We start from the raw sequence: 19,427 nt of genomic DNA on the forward strand, positions 1-19,427 counted from the left end.
CAATATACAACGTTTTTCTTCGATTTATTATTATTTATCTAGCCAAGTACATCGAAACAATCGCCGCCATTATGATTTTTTTCCCTACAAGTGAATTCAGACGAACTTGACCGCGCCGTATGAATTTGGCTAATAATATTGATTAATTAATTCCTCACAATCTTCATTTTTATAACCTTTTTGTTCCTATTGGTCAAGTGTTAATCAATTCTGCATTATGTTCTAATATTGCAAAATTAAGAAAGTTCAGTACTGGAATACACATATCTTCTTATGCATTAACTATTTTTTTAGTAAAATTATTACTTTCCGTAATTCTAAGTTGACTGAATTTTGCGTGGACAAAACATTTTCGCAGGCGCTAAATTAAACGTAAATTTAAATGAAGGTATAATTTATGCAGGCTGATTATCGTGGATAACCACAAAGGCAACATGGCGAAAGAAAGAAATCGAAATAAATACATGAAGTTTAAAAACACTGTACTTTTCCCACTTTTTTTCACTTTAGTTTAGTCAAGTTTACTTTGTTCAGTCTACTCAAATAATTCTTGTAGGGTCTAGGCTAGATAATAAGAGCTACCATATTTGTTATGATTTTGTATTAAATCGATTGGTTCATGCTGCAATGGCGGGTAAAATATGATAAAGTTTGTAAAATAATTTTGGGTGAATAAATAAAAAGAAAAAGTTTAAATCTTTTTTTTTTATTTATTACCAAACATTTAACTTATGGCAAATATTAGCACATTTAAAATTATTTATTCCGTAAACTAATTTTAAAATTATTTATTCCGTAAACTAATTTTAAATGTTACTTTAGCTAGGCTATTTATTGGGAAATTACGAGTATAGCTAAATTTGTTAAAATAAACTTATAGCTAGCTAGGCTAGGCAATTTTTTTTATTTCACATTCACTTCCATCTTCCAGATTTACTTGCTAAATTATAAGTATTGTTCAGTTCGTATATACCTTTTAAAGGCCTTTAAAAGGTATATTCGAAAGGTATATACGGCGTATATACCTTTTAAAGGCCTTTAAGATGGGCAATGTTGTACAATACAGTTCCTGAGAAGGATGTTTGCCACATGTAGGATGTAGCCAATCTTTTATAGCTATAAAGGTTTGAATGTAAATTGTATGTGCGTTAAACTCTTACACAGCTAGCTATAGCCTCGTTTCCATGTTATTTGATCATTTTAAAGCACAAAAACTCATTTCGAAGTTATTTACTTTCGAAAAAAAATTTTAAACTTGTTTCTATGTGATTATTTTTAAGGGAGCTTTTTGTTCAAGTTATTTATGTATGAAATTATCGTTAATACAATCCTTTTAGTTCGAATCTAATGGGTAATTTCCATCTGTGAAACTGGTCAGCATCAGAAGTTTTTAATTATAAGCTGAGAAATTGGAGGGACCCTGTCTATTATATTTGCCATGGCTTAAATGATTCCTGGAGTGTTTAATGATCATTTTAAGCTACTCTCACCCAATTAAGGGTCCACACTCTCTAATAGACAACTCCCTGCAACATTAAACCGTCCACACATTGTGCCATCCCCCTTATTTCCTCTCTCTACCATTTCTTCTCTCCCCTATTTCCTCTCTCCCCCATTGCTGAGGTAAAACCAGCCCTATTCACTTGCCTTACATTCACTTGCCCATATTAAGTTACAACCAAAGGGAATCGAACCCAGGTCTTCTGCATAGAGTGTAACATACAAAGTTCAGTTATTTGCCTAGAAATTTCTAAAAAAAATATGAAAATGTTTGAGTTGCAAAAATAAAATATGTATGGAAAGATATCAGGCCTATCAATAAGAAAATAAAACCCGGGCAATAAATTGCTCCCCCAAGGTTACAATAATTTAAACTGGGCGAGTAATCTGAATAAATATAAATGCATATTTTAACACAGTCTTTTCTATCTATTTTAATTTGTCTTTTTTATATATATATTTTAGTTCTTTTTTCTGTAAATAATGAAAGAGAACATTGATTTCTGTGTGAGTTGAAGTGATATTGCTCAGCCAGAAAAACTTTTAGAATTGGCGGATCAAATAATGGCTCAGCTAGTTTCTTATTTCTCAGAATTGGACGAGCCTTTGCGTGAGCAAAAGCAATTGTTTCCCCTTATTAATAGTTCTGAGATATCAGTAAATGTCAGGCTTTGAATTAGAAAAGTAAAGTTCGTAAAAAATCTCAGCACTCTGTAACGAAGTAAACTACCATCTAGATGTGGCCTGGGAACACCTTAGATCAATTACCATTTTGCTATTGCCGTTCTTTATTCTTAATTTTTAAAACGCAATCTAACAAAGCATTTTTATCGCCGCTTTTTGTTCTTAAATTTTTAAAACCTGATCTAAAAAAGCATTTCTATTGCCACTTAAAAATATTCGATTCACAATTTTATCATTTTTTTCGCAAAGTGATTTGCAGAAATGGCATTTCGATTCGCACATTTTAAATTGCGGACTGCTAATTCAAATGAATGAATGTCCGGAGACACAATCACACTAGCCAGGCCTACCTGACTTTTTTTCTTCTAATTTTTCTTCTACAGTTTTTAAGTAAGGGTGGACCCTGATTTCAATTTTTGACAGTTTGAATTTTCGAAAATTTCCCGCATAATTTGGTAATTACTCATAATTATGCGAATTCAAATGTTACTTTGAAAATGGTAGGGGTAGTGGAAGCAGTGATAAGAAAATGCCTCAAAAAGGACTTCCAGCACTTAAAATAAAATTTTATACCAAATGCAATGTTATTCACATGTTTAACGAACCAACACTGCAACATGATACGATTATACAGATTTACCTCAATGAGTGTGCTTATGTTAACTGGGCTACTCAGTCGCTCTGTTTGTTGAGCACTTTGTTTTTAACGCTGTGGACATGCTATAGGTGTATTTCTTTGAAGAAATTCCTGCATGTGAGGTCATAAAGAATGTAAAAAAGAAAGCTTGTGGAAAAGTCTGGTGTTTATCATCAGTACTCTTTCTTATTTCAGTTGTACATTTTGTCCTGCTCATTTACTGAGAGCCATTTACAGGAGGTATGGTGTTTATGAACATTTTATAAGCAATAAAATTGAGTTATGAAGTACGGAATATGACATAACAACGAAAGAAAAAACAATAAGCAGAATTATTTATTAAAAAGGCAAAAACAAACCACCCTAACAGCTAATGATCATGGAAGCCATCCCCAACAGCTGCTGTCTATTCATATGTAAATTGGACGGCACTTGTTGAACAACTTATTACTTGATTCTCGACAAATTAAACAAATAAAGGTAACTAACGTTGGGGTCTAGATTGATTAAAAAGCTTTCCTTTTGCTTTCCTTTTGCTTTCCTTTTGTCGGTGAGGCTCGTTAAACGAGCCTCACCGATAACTTATTTATATACTTTTGTCACGCGGACAATTAAAATGTTAGCCAATCAGCGACGGGAATTAAGATTGTGAATTAAAATTCAAGGAGGGTCCACCTGACGTTCTTCTGTTTGACTTATACTTTGGATTTTTTCTACTTTTCGCGGCTCTCTAACGTGTAGTCCTCGTAATGCTGAGAGCGTCAGGAACCCAGGCTACAATCAAACATGCTTAATAGCAATTTGCAGATGCAACATACCTGCTATTTTCACTGACACACCTTTCCTTTTGGTACTAGCATTTGTATTATAAGTATAAAATTTACAGGTACCCTTGTTATAGGTGAAGAACGTTTAAAATGCAATGTAGTGGTGAATAATTGTAAAATGTCTAATGGAACAGTCTATATGCTATGTCTGGATAAGGTGTAAAATGATGTTGACAAAAATGAGCTAGTTTTGTTTAAGATTTTTGTTTTACCAAATAACCTAAAAGAATTTTCCTTTATTAAGCCCTAATGGTTTGCTGTATAGAATTTGCATTCACAATAAAATTTGAATTAATTTTAGCCAAATTTCGCTGATAGAATAAAATATTTCAAAATCAAATTAATAGAATACAAAAAGTATACTTTCTCATAATTTTTCGTATTTTATGAGCCGAATCTGTTTTTGTATATACATTAATTTTTACCTGTGCCAATAAAGCTTGATGAATATTTGTTAAACTTTATAGCATTTTTGGGAAATTTTATTGAACGATAATACATTTTCTCTTTTTTGTTTTTTAGGCTTAATTAATTTTCAAATGTTCTTATTTTAGGTTTTACAAATATAAAAATTTACAATGTCATCTTTGCGGCATTCTGTTTTGGACAAGAATCTAAGAAAATCCCTAAGAATAATGCAAGATAACTCGTTACTAAAAGATACAGAGATTCAACCATCAAGTGATGTCTCTTTCAACAAAACCGGTTGGTACAATTATTTTTTTTATTTTTTGTTGTGGGAACTAATAATAACTAAGAGAAAGATTTTGATATGTTGTTGTATATATGTGTGTGCCAGAGGACAAAATTCTCTTAAGAAAACACACAAATTGTTTACAAGAAAATAGCCTGATATATTATACTGACTCATTTTACCTAACAAAGTAAGTCACCAGTTATTGTTACCTTTTGAGAGTTGCTTTAGCAACAGTGATGCAAACTGGAGGCCCTAGAAAAAAATTGTTTTTTATTATGGTTATTACTTGCCTGCATTGCCTGTTGTAATATAATGAAAAGTATAATTTCCAAAAACAAATAAAACTGAATTCACTCATAAACCGAATGTGATCAGATGTGAAAACATATTTTTATAGCAAAATTGATGATGTCAGCAAACTTTATTTCCCTGAGAATCTTTTTCTTTTATGCTATACTATATTTCGGCAAATTCATGATATTAGAATTAAAGGCTGGTTTAAAAAAAGTTAAATTAAGGATCACTAATTGTAATTTATGAGGCAAAGTAGATGTGTTTATATTCCTTTAAAGTCGCATTAGTTTAATTCTTCAGATATTCACAGGTGAATTGACAAAAAAACATTAATTTGATAATGGCAATATAGCGGAAATGTAAATTAATAAAGTCATTGCAATGCATTTAAAACTTTGAGGCTAAATAACATAGAAACAGAGTGCTGACATCAGTCATTTTACCCCCATGGGGTTGATGACATTGTGAAAGAACTATCTATCTAACCATTTGTCAACAGTACACAATCTTATGCATTTTCTTGATCAGCCTTGCAAAATATATATGATGAAGGCATGGGATATACAAATTAATAAAGAGAAGTTTTTTGTACTTTGGAGAGACTTCACTGACGCCGGCATAATTTTTAAACCCTTAGATCTCCCAGGCACACATGATCTTATAAATTTTCTTTGGTGTTTTTATGGTAGAGGCAACAAGTAAACAAATTCTAATTTATCTTTTTCGTATATGGACAGGACAGGTCATTGCTGCCATCATCAAAATTCAAAAGACGGGTCTCCTTTCCACCATTCTCCTCCCTAAGTGAATTTGTCCAAGAGCCTTATTTTCACAAATTGTTTTTACACATTGTTGCCAAGATAAAGGGCATAGTTTAGCAAGAACACCATAGCAATTGAAAATTTTATTTGAGGAGAAGCAAATCAAATGATTTTTTTTACCTACTGACTTTTAAGGTCTACTTTATTGTTAAAAAGACAACGAGATAACAATGACAAATCACACTTTTATTTTTTTTAAAAAAATTCAAGGAAGTTATATGTTGAAGGAACGACCCTTAAGATCGTCTCCCACCCGTCCCCTCCTATTTGTTACTTTTTGATTTTTTTTGACACCCTACTTTATTTAATTCATTGAAATGAGCAAAATTTCAGCTCATTTAAAACATCTCACAATCTCACTTTTGCATTATACTTACATTAAAAATGGTATTTATCAGGATGCAGAAATTCTGAAGAAGAGAAGTAGGGTGTACAACAGTATTATAGATAACTCCTAAACAGGTGGTTCCTAGTTGAAATTTATCTGAATTTTCGAATTCATTTACCTCAAATATTAAAAAAAATTTAAAAACAATCATAGTATGAGTTATTGTTATGTTTACACCGTTTTCTTTACCAAAGTCTATAAAAATCACCTAAAAAATTGATCCGTAATTTGCAAAATTTCAATGTTTAAAATAATACTTTACTATTGGATTGTGAAGTCGTTCCATTGCACTTTCAAGTTTAAGGCTAAATAACTTAAGTGTAAATAACTGGTGCCATCTCCTCTGTTGGTAACTAAGGACTACCTGGGATTACCATTGGCCAATTTTCAAACCTGAGTGAACTTATCCGTTTGGAACAGATTTGGAACAGGTTGATGACCTCATCAAATAATATTTAAACCTTGATATCTTTTTGAACATTTGTCAAAGAGGATATGATGATGAGGATATGACATTTACTTGATCAGTATTGCAAGCTCTAGGGTGTTAGGTAGTGTAAATAGAGGCCAGTAAACAACCTTTTTCCAATCGAAAGTAGCTTACTTTTTCCCAATGAAAGATTTTGAAAAAGCTACAATGTTTTTGAAGAGCAAGTGTAATTTAAAAATTATGTTGATAAATGCCAGGAAACACCAAAAATACACTATTCACTCTTTTGGGATACTTTACAAGATTTCTATCAATATTTTTCAAATTTTTAGTTTCATGAAGCTTGCGAGCTTTTCAGGCTTGTCTTGATTATCCCAAACACTTTAGCGATCCTTACCACCTTGCTGGTAACCAAAAAAGTTCCGCTCAGATTCACACTATTCAAAATCAATAAACTAGGCACATTTTCATTTATTTATTTTTTTGTCTTTAACATTAGATTAGCATTTCAAATAAAGTTAAAAATGCAAGTAAAAACTGGAAGTCCAAGTCTTCGACCAATGTTTTAAAAGAAAATGCAGTCGAAAAGGCTGTTTCCAGGCATCTGAGAACATGGAATTTCATTTTTTCCTACGGCAACACCATTGGACTTCCTTCAAAAGATCCTCAAGAAATTCCCATTTGAGGCTTGGCGGCCTTAAGTGAAAATTTCTAGCTAACACACTGTCCTTTTAGACATTAGCAAAAATTTATTTATTAAATTAATATATTCTTGACTGTTTATCTAAAGCACATGATCCTTTATATTATTTTCTTCAGATTTTCAATCTCTATCCATAAGATGTTCAGGCTCTATCCAATTGAAGTAACTGCTAAGCAAATTATTAATTATTTTTTTTATGAATATCCACTTTTAACATCATAAAAATTTCTATTACCTATCTTTTTCATTGTTTGTTAAAAGCGCATGATCCTAATACACTTTCTTGATTAGCTTTTTAAGCTTCAAGACAATAAACGCAAATGATAAACAAATTTTAAAGATAAAAATTTAGGGACCGATGGGTTACTGCTGATTTCATCAAAATTTAAATGATGGATATTTTCCATTGTTCTTCTGCCTAAAGTGGCCTTATAAAATGTTGTGAACTTAATTCTAAGTCAAACTGTTTAAAAGGTATCTGGAAAAAGAAATCATTTTCCCTCTGGGTCACTTTTAGGTTCTAATGGCAACTGTTTCACATTTACTGAATTCTACTCTTAAAATGGAGAACACTGTTGCTTAAACTATAAACACTTTTCTTTAGAATACCTATGGGTTTTTTTTAGCTCCCTCTCCAATTGTTCCAACTTCCAATTATGAATTTTTAATACATTTTTCAACCTCCCTCACTTCTCCTCAACTATTGCCACCCTACATTCATTTGGTATTGTAATTTATCAAATGGATTAACGACATGTAGTAAAAAATCAATATTCTCATCACCTGTTTGTGAAAATCACATGATCTTTTAAATTTTTGTTAAGTGTTTCGAACAACATCTTGTTTAATTCTTAATAATCTTTTTCCTATGTGGGCAGCTTATTACTGATATTATTAAAAATTGTTTTCTTAAAATGTTTGCCTTTGATCAAGTTGATATTCCACAAGACAATACTTATTTCCACAAAAAAAGAAAGAAAAAAGTAATAGAGGGTGATATTGCATTTTTTATAAAATGTACACCAATTTATGCGTGAACGTTCTATTTCTTGAAAATAATATAACAGAAAACATATTTTTTAGTGTGTAATTTCTATTCACATTCTTTTTAGCTCCTGAAGCCTCCACTAAAACTAGGAAAAGGCTTGGTAATACACCTGATATGAAAGAGAATACTGAAATGGAATCTAAGAATGCTAAATCTTTGCCTCCTGAAAATAAAAAGAAGTTTCTTTCTCAGGTAAAACATTTCCTCTGTGTATTGTTTCAAACACACTTTTTTAAATTTTAGCTATAATTCATTATTTATTTATTGTGGCTTATATACTGTGCTTTTAGAAAAACACTAAATGATCAGTAGTATCTACATTAGTATAGTTGCAGTCTGTCTCTTAGCCAAACATATAGTAACTGCAAGAGCCTCTGTGAATTTTCTAATGGGTGAATTCCTGTGGATTTTTTTATATGTTTCATCATCATCATCATCATTCTCGGCTTAACGTCCGTTTTCCATGCTAGCATGGGTTGGACGGGGTATATTAATGACCCTCTTCCAATCTGATCTAGACTGTGTTAGATCTAAACTCAACTTCCTCTGTATCAAGTCTGTCCTTATAACCTCCTGCCAAGTCTTTCTCGGTCTGCCTTTGGGCTTTGCCCCAGGAACTATCAAGTCTCTACACTTTCTTACCCAATTATCCTCCTCCATTCTTTCCAAGTGCCCCAGCCAATTCAATCTTCTTATCTGGATAACATCTTTAATTCTACGGAGACTTAGCTTGCTTCTTAGCTCATCTGAACTCTTTCCTACTCTCAGACTGGCGTTACACATCCACCTAACCATTCTCATATCATTCCTTTCTAAACGGTCAAGATCTTCCTGCTTCACTGCCCATGTCTCACTACCGTATAACATAACACTTCTTACACAGGCCTCATACAACCTACCTTTTACCTCAATTGACAGGGCTCTGCTAGTCAACAAAGGAAGTAACTCTCTGAACTTTTTCCAAGCAGAACCTATCCTGCAAGTAACACTTCTTCCAACACCCCCTTCACTGCCCAACATATCACCTAAGTAACAGAAGTTCTCAACTATCTCTAACGAGCCACTGTTGTACATCATTAAAGCTGAAAATACTTCATTCTCTATAATCTCACCTTTGCAACGCTTGCATACAAACTGAATGTCAGCTCTTAACCTTCCACTAATACTACTGCACTTCTTATGTACCCAATGCTTGCAAGTCTGACAAAAAATTGAGTTACTACCAACCCCTTTCCTGCAAACTCCACAAGGCCACTTTCCAACTACAAGGTCACACTTGGCTGCAATGCTACTAATCGTGACTTTAGACTTTGCTGTGTTTACCTTTAGCCCTTTCTCTTCTAGTCCTTTCTTCCACTTCTCAAACTTTTCAACTAATTCTTCCATCGACTCTGCTATGAGAAGCAAATCATCTGCATACAATAACTCCCATGGACAACCTGTTCTGAACTCCATCAACAGCGCTTCTAAGACTAGAATAAACAACAAAGGACTAAGTACAGAACCCGGATGTACACCAACATTTACACTAAAATTCATCACTAAGTGAATCTGTAATCCTGACACGACTTCTAGCATTGCTGTACATAGACTGTACCATCGTAACTAGCCACTCATCCACACCTAATTTTCTCATAGCCCACCAAATAACTTTACGTGGCACTCTATCAAAAGCTTTCTCTAAATCTACAAAGGCAAAATAGAGATTCTTTCTCTTTTCTAAATACTTTTCCTGAAGCTGTCTGAGTAAAAATATTGCATCTGTAGTGCCATGCCCTGGAACAAAACCAAATTACATCTTATCTATATCAATTCTTTCTCTAAGTAACTTATCAATCACTCTTTCAATAACTTTCATTACTTGATCAACCAACTTCAAACCTCTATAGTTACCCCTTCCTAATGCATCACCCTTGCCCTTGAAACAATTCACTATTACACTCGACTGCCACTCACTCGGAATAGCACCATCCTTTATAATCTGGTTAGCAAGACTTGTAATAAGCTCAACTCCAATATATCCAGATGCTTTTACCATCTCTGCAACAATACCTGATACTCCTGCAGCCTTGCCAATCTTCAATTTCCTAATAGCCTCCACTACCCATTCTGTCTTGATCTGCATAGCTGGCCCTTCTACAACATCATCATCAGACAAATTATCCTCGTCCCAATCAAACTCAGTGTTAAGCAACCTCTGATAATGATTCTTCCAAGCTACCCTTTTCTCCTCCTCTGTGCTAGCCAAAACACCTTCATCATTACGTATACACTTCTCACCTACAACATCTTGATTAGTCTTCTTCATTTGCTTTGCTATCCTGAATACCTCATTGCGCTGGTCTTCCCTTCTTAACACATCTGCAAATCTGTTTCTCTCTGCTTCTGATTTTGCCTTATACACTGCTGTACGAGCGCGACGCTTAGCTTCTAAGTAAATATTTTTACTACCACCTGACTTTCACTCTTTCCAAAGTTTCCTCTTTTCCTTTATACACTGGTCAACCTCATTATTCCACCACCAGGTCTGTCTATGTCTAGCTGGTCCTTTCGTCCACCCACAGGTATCATCAGAAGCCTCTAGAAGACAATTCTTCAAAGTAGTCCAAGTACTTTCAACATTGTCACTATCACATTGACCATTGTGGGCTAACTGCTGAACTTTTGCACTAAATTGTCTTGCTACAATCTCTTCCTTCAGCTTCCAGACTTTTCGACGGGGCCTGTACTTTCCCTTGGCTTCTTTAACACTCTTCAAGATAATATCACAAACCAGCAACCTATGCTGGGAAACACACTCTTCCCCTGATATAACTTTCACGTCCTTCACCACTTTCTTGTCTGACTTTCTAATCAGGAAGTAATCTATCTGTGTCTTACAACCACCTGACTCATAAGTTATATGTTGTTATTATGTGTTTATTATTATGTTGTTATTATTATGTTACATATGTTGTTATTATGTGTTCATTATTATGCTATTATATGTTTATTATTAATTATTATTATATTATTATTTGTGTTTTTTTCTTTTCTATTTTTTCTAAACTTTAAATAAACAGTTACAGCATTGCATATTTTCATTAAAGTTAAGAGTTTTGTGAAAGCCAATTATTTAGGAAACAATTTTCTATTGCAAAATGTATGAACGATTAAACATTAGAATGTTTTTCATAACATAAAAGGGTATTTAATTTCTTAGTTTTATATTTGAGAGCAAAGATTGGAAATGGCCAAACCTTCTTTGTGTACATATTAAATATAAATTACAGCAACAAAATTTTGCTGTCATTTTGTTAACAAAAATTGGGTGTCACATTTTTTGTCAAAAAAACAAGACAGCCCCTTTGACAATTTAAGAAAAATTGATCATCTTAGGAAGGTAGTTGTCTTATGAAACACCTTTGACGTGACCATCTAAGGCAGATTTTCCCTTTTTAGCCTTTACCACAACTTGTGGAATGCAAGAATTATTCGAAATTATGTAAGCCCTGGGATCTTCAATTTATGTCAATTGTATTGTAAATGCTTTACGAATTTATTTTGCAGTAGGAAAGTGAGGGCATTTAATCATCAACCCCAAACATTAAGGTTGAGTGTCTTCACAACATTTCTGAAATAAGTGCCTAATTTATTTTAATATTTATTTTTAAACCGATTACTTGCTCATCTTTTTTTAAATCATAGTGTATCACTATGATTTAAAAAAAGACAGATTTAAAAAATAAGTTTTTAAGGAAACAATGTGAAGTTTAAAAAAAGTTTTGACAACAACTATATTTTGGCAGCTTTGAAAGTTGAGAAAAAGCAGACAAAACATTTTTATAGAAATTATCAATATTATATAATAATATAAAAGTAATGAAGTAAATGCCAGTTAAGTGCTGCTTTCCTAATAATTATTTTTTATATAACTGCTTTATATTTTACAACATTTTGTTTTCTTCAAAGCTGCTTTTTCAATTATTTATATTGTAATACTGGCAGCTGCCTGTCTGTGAGCCAAATTATAAAAGGAGAGGTTACACAATCGAGAAAGCCATTATAATCACACTTGTAATCATACTAATAACGCTTATTAGAGAAAATTTAATGACTTTATGTTAACAGATGTGATGCACAAAATAGTGACACAGGAAATATGTACTAGGGATGACCTTCCATGAAGTTTGTCATGGGCTAATGACTTGATAACTAATATTTTTCTTACAAAGTCATTCTTATGTTCAACAGATCTTAAAAAAAGAAAATGCAGAATAGTGTGATTTTTGACGTGAATGACTGTAAGATATTATGACTATTTTTTCTTCTCATTCATCGTAGAGTTTGGTTTGTAAATCACAGCTTGAGTAGCATATACCATTTATGTTTTTTCAAATATCAATTTAACAACAGATGGTCAATGTTTCTTAGTTAAGAAACTTTAATAGCTGGAATTTTTTTAACCTGAAAATGGAAACTAATTTGGCTCCTGTAAAACTTGGCACTCACGACTGCAAAAGCTGAAACCTGTCAAAAATCAGAAGGGCTAATTTTGAAAAACCTATGTTTCTTAGATTGTTGCAGATCTTTGTCACAGAGTTGATTAAAAATGGATTTAATTTTTTTTTTCTTATGTTCTGTATGACTTTCGAAAATTTCATTTGTGTCGTACATTTGTTTTAACAGAGGAAGTAACATGAATATATTTTGATTCCTTAGAGGAAAAAACAAGATTTAGTTGATCTGGTTATGGAATACCAATATAAATATGAGCGACTACGCGGTATCACTGATGCACTAAAAACACAATTAGGCGAATTGATTGAATGTCATGAAAAAGAGAAGAAAGGTAGAGTGAAAATGTATTATGTTGTTATTAGATGAATACATTAATATTTTAATTTATACTTGTTTGCTTATATAAAGTGATACAGGTCTGCTTGACCTTGAAAACTTTGAAATAAGACTACATGATCTTGAAATCCTTGAATAACAATTATCTTTGAAGAAAAAGTATGAATATGTGCAAAAATATTTCTGGCCTGTTATGAAACAATGCCTCATAGTAAGATTTTGAGTTTGCACTTTTTCAAATAATTAAGGTTTAAATATTAAGTGCTATCATTTTTTACATTACCTTATTGCATAGCTAGGTACTTTTCTTGTGTATGTATGCTTTAGTAGCTTGAAATATAACAAAAAACTTAGCAGAAGCACCTTGAAAACGCTAAATATAAATATAGTGAAAAAACATCAAAATTATTAAAAGACATCAGGCAGACACCCTGTGATAAGACTAGCAAAGGACCGAAAATACTACAATGTTCTTACTAACTTCATGCAGTATTAACATGTGATATTAACCCTCTTCTGTTGAGCAGTAATTGTTAAAAAGAATGATGGGCAATATTTCTGAAATAACAGACGTTGAGGAATAAAAATAGCTTTGTTTGAAGAAGGAAATTAATTTTGTGAGAAAACGTTTTCCTTGACAGAGTAATTGAAAATTGTTATACTATAATTACATGTACTTTTCTCCAACCTATTGTATGAAATGAAAGAACTAACTTTAGCCTTTAAAAACGTTTTTATTGTGTGCATTTGAGTATTCAACATTTTACAGAATTCCATGGTAAAGTACAGTATATTTTTATCCATGAGGAATTTTTTTTCTAGAGGGAAAAAAAGTAGGGATGATATCAAAACTGTTCCTGAAGACCCAGGGTGTAAAGTGCACCTTGTATCAGATCAAAGGAACATGTTCTAAAGGCAGGGTAATTCCTAGGATGACATATAATAAAAATAACAACAAAAATATTATGATTTCAAAATTACTTTTTTTGCCACAATGCAAATAACAAAGACAAAATTATTTTTTGCAAAGTTAGCAAATCCTAATATTGTGTGAAAAAAAATCGGCAGGGGCATTCTACAGCAGAAATCAACTAAATACTGCTTAGAAAGTCACGTATCTGCTAAATTGCTAATGAGAAGAAAAAGATAACAAAACTTGCAAAGTCGGAAAAAAATCAATTCCCTGAACATATTCAGTGCTTAAAAAGCTGTGTTCATACAATTCATAAAGTTATTTTTTAATCAATTAATAGCGTTTATTATTGTAACAAATTTCTAATGGAAAGATACTGCAACTCCCCATGAATTTGTTTAGTGAAAACCGACAGTGGTATCCATAAGAGTGTTGTTTTGTCTCCCATTTTGAAAATTATCTTGCTTAACACTCCAAAACGAAAATGTTTTGGAAAAAATATGTAAATTTAAAAACCTTTTTATGGGTCAAAATTTATTGTGCTATATCATTAGGAAAATTTTATGATTTGTGCAAATCACGCTAATGAGCTGGGAATTTTGTGGTGCTTTGTATAACAGATGATCTTATAAACTAATCATTTATTTCAGTTGTTCATTAACAAATATATTTCTGATATAGATTTAGTTGAGGTGAAGAACAAGTTGCTGGGAAACTTGTATACACTTGAAGGAGTCAAATTCAATTTGGATCAAAAGGTGGAAGAGCTGTCCAACAACAGTGAGCAACAACAAAAAAAGCATGCAGAATTGGAAACACAGTTAGAGAAGCTGCAAGAAGAAATAAAAAATTATCAAGCCCAAGATAAAAAGGAAATTGAAAAGTTAGGAAACACAATAATACTTGGTAAGCTGTATGTTTTTAGAAGGGTGTCGGTCACTGATTCGTCCTGATTAAGGGCTTAACCGTGTATAAGACTTTTATTAATCTCCTGTGAATCCTCGCATAACCCCAGAATGAAATGTCTATTTTAGTATAAATATACTCCCACTCTGATATACCCCTACATTTGAAAAAGACGCATGGTCAGGTATAATACTCATATATGTGTGTTATGTACAGAATGTTATCATTTTTGACATAAATTTGCTTATAAAGCGTATTAATTAAGTTTAAAGGAGAATTGAGTTGAAAAAAAACCACAACCTAAAATGAACGTTCTACCTTTCTGGATGACAGCTATAAATTGCTGTTTTTGAGACATCACCCGTCGTTCGAGGCTTTTTAAGCCACATATGTAAACATTATGGTGGTGTTTCTTCATGTTATTTTAATGATATGTACAAAGAATCTGATAGCTCTGTTTCTAATAGCAAGGTCAAGGTTTTGTGACTTTTATGTGTTTAAAAAATAATGAGAAATTATAACCCAGGGATTTGCAAGTTTCAACTGAAACCGCATCAACAAGAATGAAATAATAAACATTGTTTCGAACAGCTAAAAAATCAGTCTCTAATTTGTTGTCAAGCTTAGAATCAAACATTTTCAATCGATTAAATTTAATTTGATTATTTTCAACGTGTCTATATATACAAAGAAAAGAAAACTGCACAGGTGCGAAAAAAAAATTAATTAGAAATGTTAATTAATTTTAAAATTATTTTGAAATTAATTTATACTACTCCAGACGTAACATTGTTTTGGTGGATAGATACCAAGAAGCCTTGTCTTATCTACTTAGAAGCCACTATTATAGAAATAAATCCTACATATTTTCTTCGTTCCAGCTGCTCTCTTCCCATATAAACATTTGGCTTTTCGGCTTTCTGCGCGTTTTCTCGCATTTGTGACAACACCTCAAAACTTTGTAACCTCATATCTCCTTATTATTAATAAAATTGTGTGATTTTTCGGAAATTGTTTCAACTCAATTCTCCTTCCTCAAAAAACACAAACAAAACTACCCTTACCCTCATTTTTATTGTTAAGTAAAATTCTTTTCTGCAGTGTTTTTTGCCTGGAATCTATGAGTTTTGCATACTTGTATGAAAACAATAGGGCGGCCAGGAAAATTTGAGGCATTACAAAACATGGTCAACAACTGAGGAATTTCTTTCACCCTTTAACTATTTAAGTGCTAATAGTTGCCTTTAACATTTCATTTTTGTAATAATAATTTTTGTGTAGTGAATTTAGGGAAAGACAGAGATAAAGAAAATCAGGCCACCGTGATGATTCTACTTTAGGTCCTCAAAAGTATCCCTTTTCCATTATAGAGAAAAAAAGGTTGAAATGTATGATGCATAAGCAATAAAAACAAGGGCAAAACTTCTTTTTTTATCCTTTAGATGGGGCGGTTTCAACTCAATTTTTGATTTTTGAAAACACCCCTTTTGAATAATTCCTCTTTTAATTGTGTAATTATTAAACAAATCTCTTTTCAAATGCAGGGTGTCTGTCTGACCTTGAAAATCTTACCATAAGACTGAGAGCTTTGGTTATTGCTTATTTTCAGTGAACCGAATATTTTTACTGCATTAATAATACTTTTTTGTTATTTTCGATAATATTAATGATTGTATAATGTTCGTGTGTTGTATAGAACCGTTACATACCTCTATGGTGCTATCCTCCAGCACGCCACATCCTGTGTCACGGATGAAGAGAAGAAGCATGCTGAATCAAACGATTAACACTTTGGCCAAGAGCAATGATGATAAACCAAGGGAAGAACTATTAGAGGTGATAAAAGATCTAATTTAATGGAATTTAGGCGCTAATTGAACTTTGAGACATTTATATACATTATTCGCGTATTGAACTTAGAAACATTTACGGTATTCGAGAGCTTAAAAAGTTTTCGGCGCTAATTGAACTATAAGATGTGCCGAAAGTTGTTGTTTCCCCTTAAATTCGATCTTCAGACGTTTAAGTGTAATGGTAATCGTCATTTTTTTGTCTTTGTAACTCTGTTTTCCGCAGGAAGCGAGCATTTTACATTAAAATAGTTTTTCATGTTCAATATATTAGTTGCTTTTGCATAAGCCGAACTTTTGCTGGCTTAAATCTAAAACTTTCAACTAAAAAAGGGTGGTCACATCTCCTTAAATCTGATTAACCTAAAAAAATTAATACCCTGCTAAGATCTCCTAAACACTTTAGTCCTCGATATCTATTTCTTTCCAGAACCTCTTAAAATTGCTTATCTTGCAACAGGACTGATAGAATTGTATTCACTTTGTTAATGCAGTTCAAAAAAACTCTGGTATTAAATTTAACCGCGAAATGGCCTAAAATATCCTTAAATTATGAAGTTTTAAATCCGTGGCCACCCTATTTCCAGCTCCCATCAGGCTGGAAAATTTTGATTCAACAGCTGTTGATATATCCAAACCGCTGATTTCCAACTCAGGATGGAGCATTAAATATTCCGTAATGCTTCGATTAAATTGCCCTACTTTCGACGCCCCTCGCCCAAACGCCCCCTTTATTGATTTTTTTCCGAAAGCGCCCACCGGATAAACGCCCTATTTAATAAGTGGCCCTTAAAAAGGGTTTTTTATTCGAAACAATGCAAATGTTGTGTTTTACCGATAGGGTTCTTCATAACACCATATGATATATGGGAAGAAGATATAGCCAGCGCTACACTAGCTTTTAATATAGACATATGAAGAATATATGTTTTCCATCTCTAGTAGCTGTTTGAAAAAACCCTATTGTAATAATGCATCTGTTAGAACGTTTTACTTGGTCTTTAGGACGTGGTTTTGGTTCAACAAGATATTTTGGACTTCTACTCTCTTCTCTGTGGTGTGTCTGTTTGGAAGGATTCGGCAAATGAAGAAGAGGAAGAAGAGATCCCAGAAAGTGTTTTATTCAACTGCAAGCTTCAGTTGTTATCGCCTTATAATGGTATTTTTTAATTCTCACTTTTAGGAAATGTTTAAGGTGGCAGTAACCTATTCAAACTTCAATTAGATACTAGAAGTTATTTTCAGACTATATATCCATACTAGTCGTACCATACTAGTCCATACTAGAGTTTTACGACGATCTTTATGCTGCACTGCGCGAGCTTTAACTTTCGATAGCATTTTCATGCAGCTATGACACGGTTTACGGATATATTTTTACTTTATATATTTTTCTTTCCACAGCGTTTTATGCAGCAAAGGATGTTACTTAAAAATCTGTTAAAATATACAAAAGCCTATTGTTTGAAAAATTAACAAAAGTATTCCGCACACCGTGTCAATTTGGTTAATCCAAAGTCCATTTGAAAATAGAAACTGGTAAAAAAAACTGGTTGTAAAAAGTTAGAGCTCGTGAAAGCATTTATAATTGGAAACTCCTGCTGACTCAGCAATTACTATAATAAGTCAACATCATTTTCGTACGCCTAAAACTCCATATTTTGGAGATCAGTAATGAAAAACTGTTATATATGAACACAGAGTTAATAATGCAGCTGTTCGGACAGCTAAGAAAGGGTCACTGCCACCTTAAGTCGCCCTCGTATTGTTTTTTATTGTGAATGAACGATGAATGTCTGATTGCAATTTTATACAGCGTCAATTTCAACACTTAACTTTTTCGTGCAAATTTTCGCGCAGTGAAAAAAAAATCGTTTCACGTGTATTAATTTTGCGCAATAGCAATATGAATGTTTTTTGGTAAATTTCCGCGCAATAAGAAGGAGAAAATTGTAAAATTCCGCTTTGATATAATTTATGTTTTTATATTTTGCGCTCTAATGAACGCTTAAGGTATAGTATGATTTATACTGCAAGCTAAAGCTTTTGATTCACATCATGGCAGTCGTAATTTCTTTTCTTCTTTTTTAGATTTGAAGTTCAACATGGCGTTAAATTTTGCAAAAAAGGAAATCGAATACCGGCCGGTCGACGAACAATATCCGGAAAACACGCCGGTGTTTTTTAAACAGACTAACAATTACAATGCTGATGAAGGATATTTATTTGTGAAGAATTTTTTGGATGTTATTTAACTCAGTTAGGCGAGAGTGATTGACAAATTGTACAGTCTTTCCAAGGGGCTTCATATCTGGGATCAAATCAAAATTTTAATCATTTTTATATCATCTCAAGAAAATGGAATGTCACTAGGACTTTAATTTTACCTCAAAATGTATGTGCGACTCTACCACAAATGAACTTAGTGTGAATGCACAAGCTTCACTGTCCAAAGAGAAAAACTCGCTGTAGATCTCGTAATTATCGCCAATTCATTCACGCCAAAAACTCCGCTTTATGGGTACGTTTGGTTTAAATGGTTTTGGTTTCTGTATAGTATATAACATTAAGTTCGAAAGTATTTTTAATCTGTAACATTTTAGACCGCTCGATAAATGCTTGCCGTTTAAAATAACGATTGCTCCAAACTGTTGTTGTGTATATTTATGTCCACGACCCAAAATATAAATAAAAGTTGTTTTTTTGATTCAGAACTTTCTTTTAGCAAATAACCTTCAATACTAGTCGTTAGCCTGTGGAAAAATCCATGGGTTTGACCGTCGCAGCTAAGCTACCATTTTGCGTGAAAGACAGACGGACGGACGGACGGACGTATACGGCCGTTATAATATAGATATTTTTAAAATTCTGTTATTTTTTATTGAAAGTTCGA

The 19,427-nt window shown here is 32.7% G+C and overlaps 1 protein-coding gene across 1 annotated transcript; it reads left to right on the forward strand.

Moving 5' to 3' along the window:
* Window positions 1–4,197: 4,197 nt before the first annotated feature.
* Window positions 4,198–19,182, forward strand: LOC130645178 (uncharacterized). Its single transcript, XM_057451072.1, has 7 exons — window positions 4,198–4,353; window positions 8,094–8,221; window positions 12,731–12,860; window positions 14,460–14,684; window positions 16,381–16,520; window positions 17,540–17,693; window positions 18,626–19,182. The coding sequence occupies exons 1-7, from the start codon at window positions 4,227–4,229 to the stop codon at window positions 18,787–18,789; spliced, it is 1,068 nt and encodes a 355-aa protein (XP_057307055.1). The 5' UTR covers window positions 4,198–4,226; the 3' UTR covers window positions 18,790–19,182.
* The last annotated feature ends 245 nt before the right edge of the window (window positions 19,183–19,427 follow it).

The sequence above is a fragment of the Hydractinia symbiolongicarpus genome, chromosome 5 (genome assembly GCF_029227915.1).
Source record: "Hydractinia symbiolongicarpus strain clone_291-10 chromosome 5, HSymV2.1, whole genome shotgun sequence".
NCBI classification, from domain to species: domain Eukaryota; kingdom Metazoa; phylum Cnidaria; class Hydrozoa; order Anthoathecata; family Hydractiniidae; genus Hydractinia; species Hydractinia symbiolongicarpus.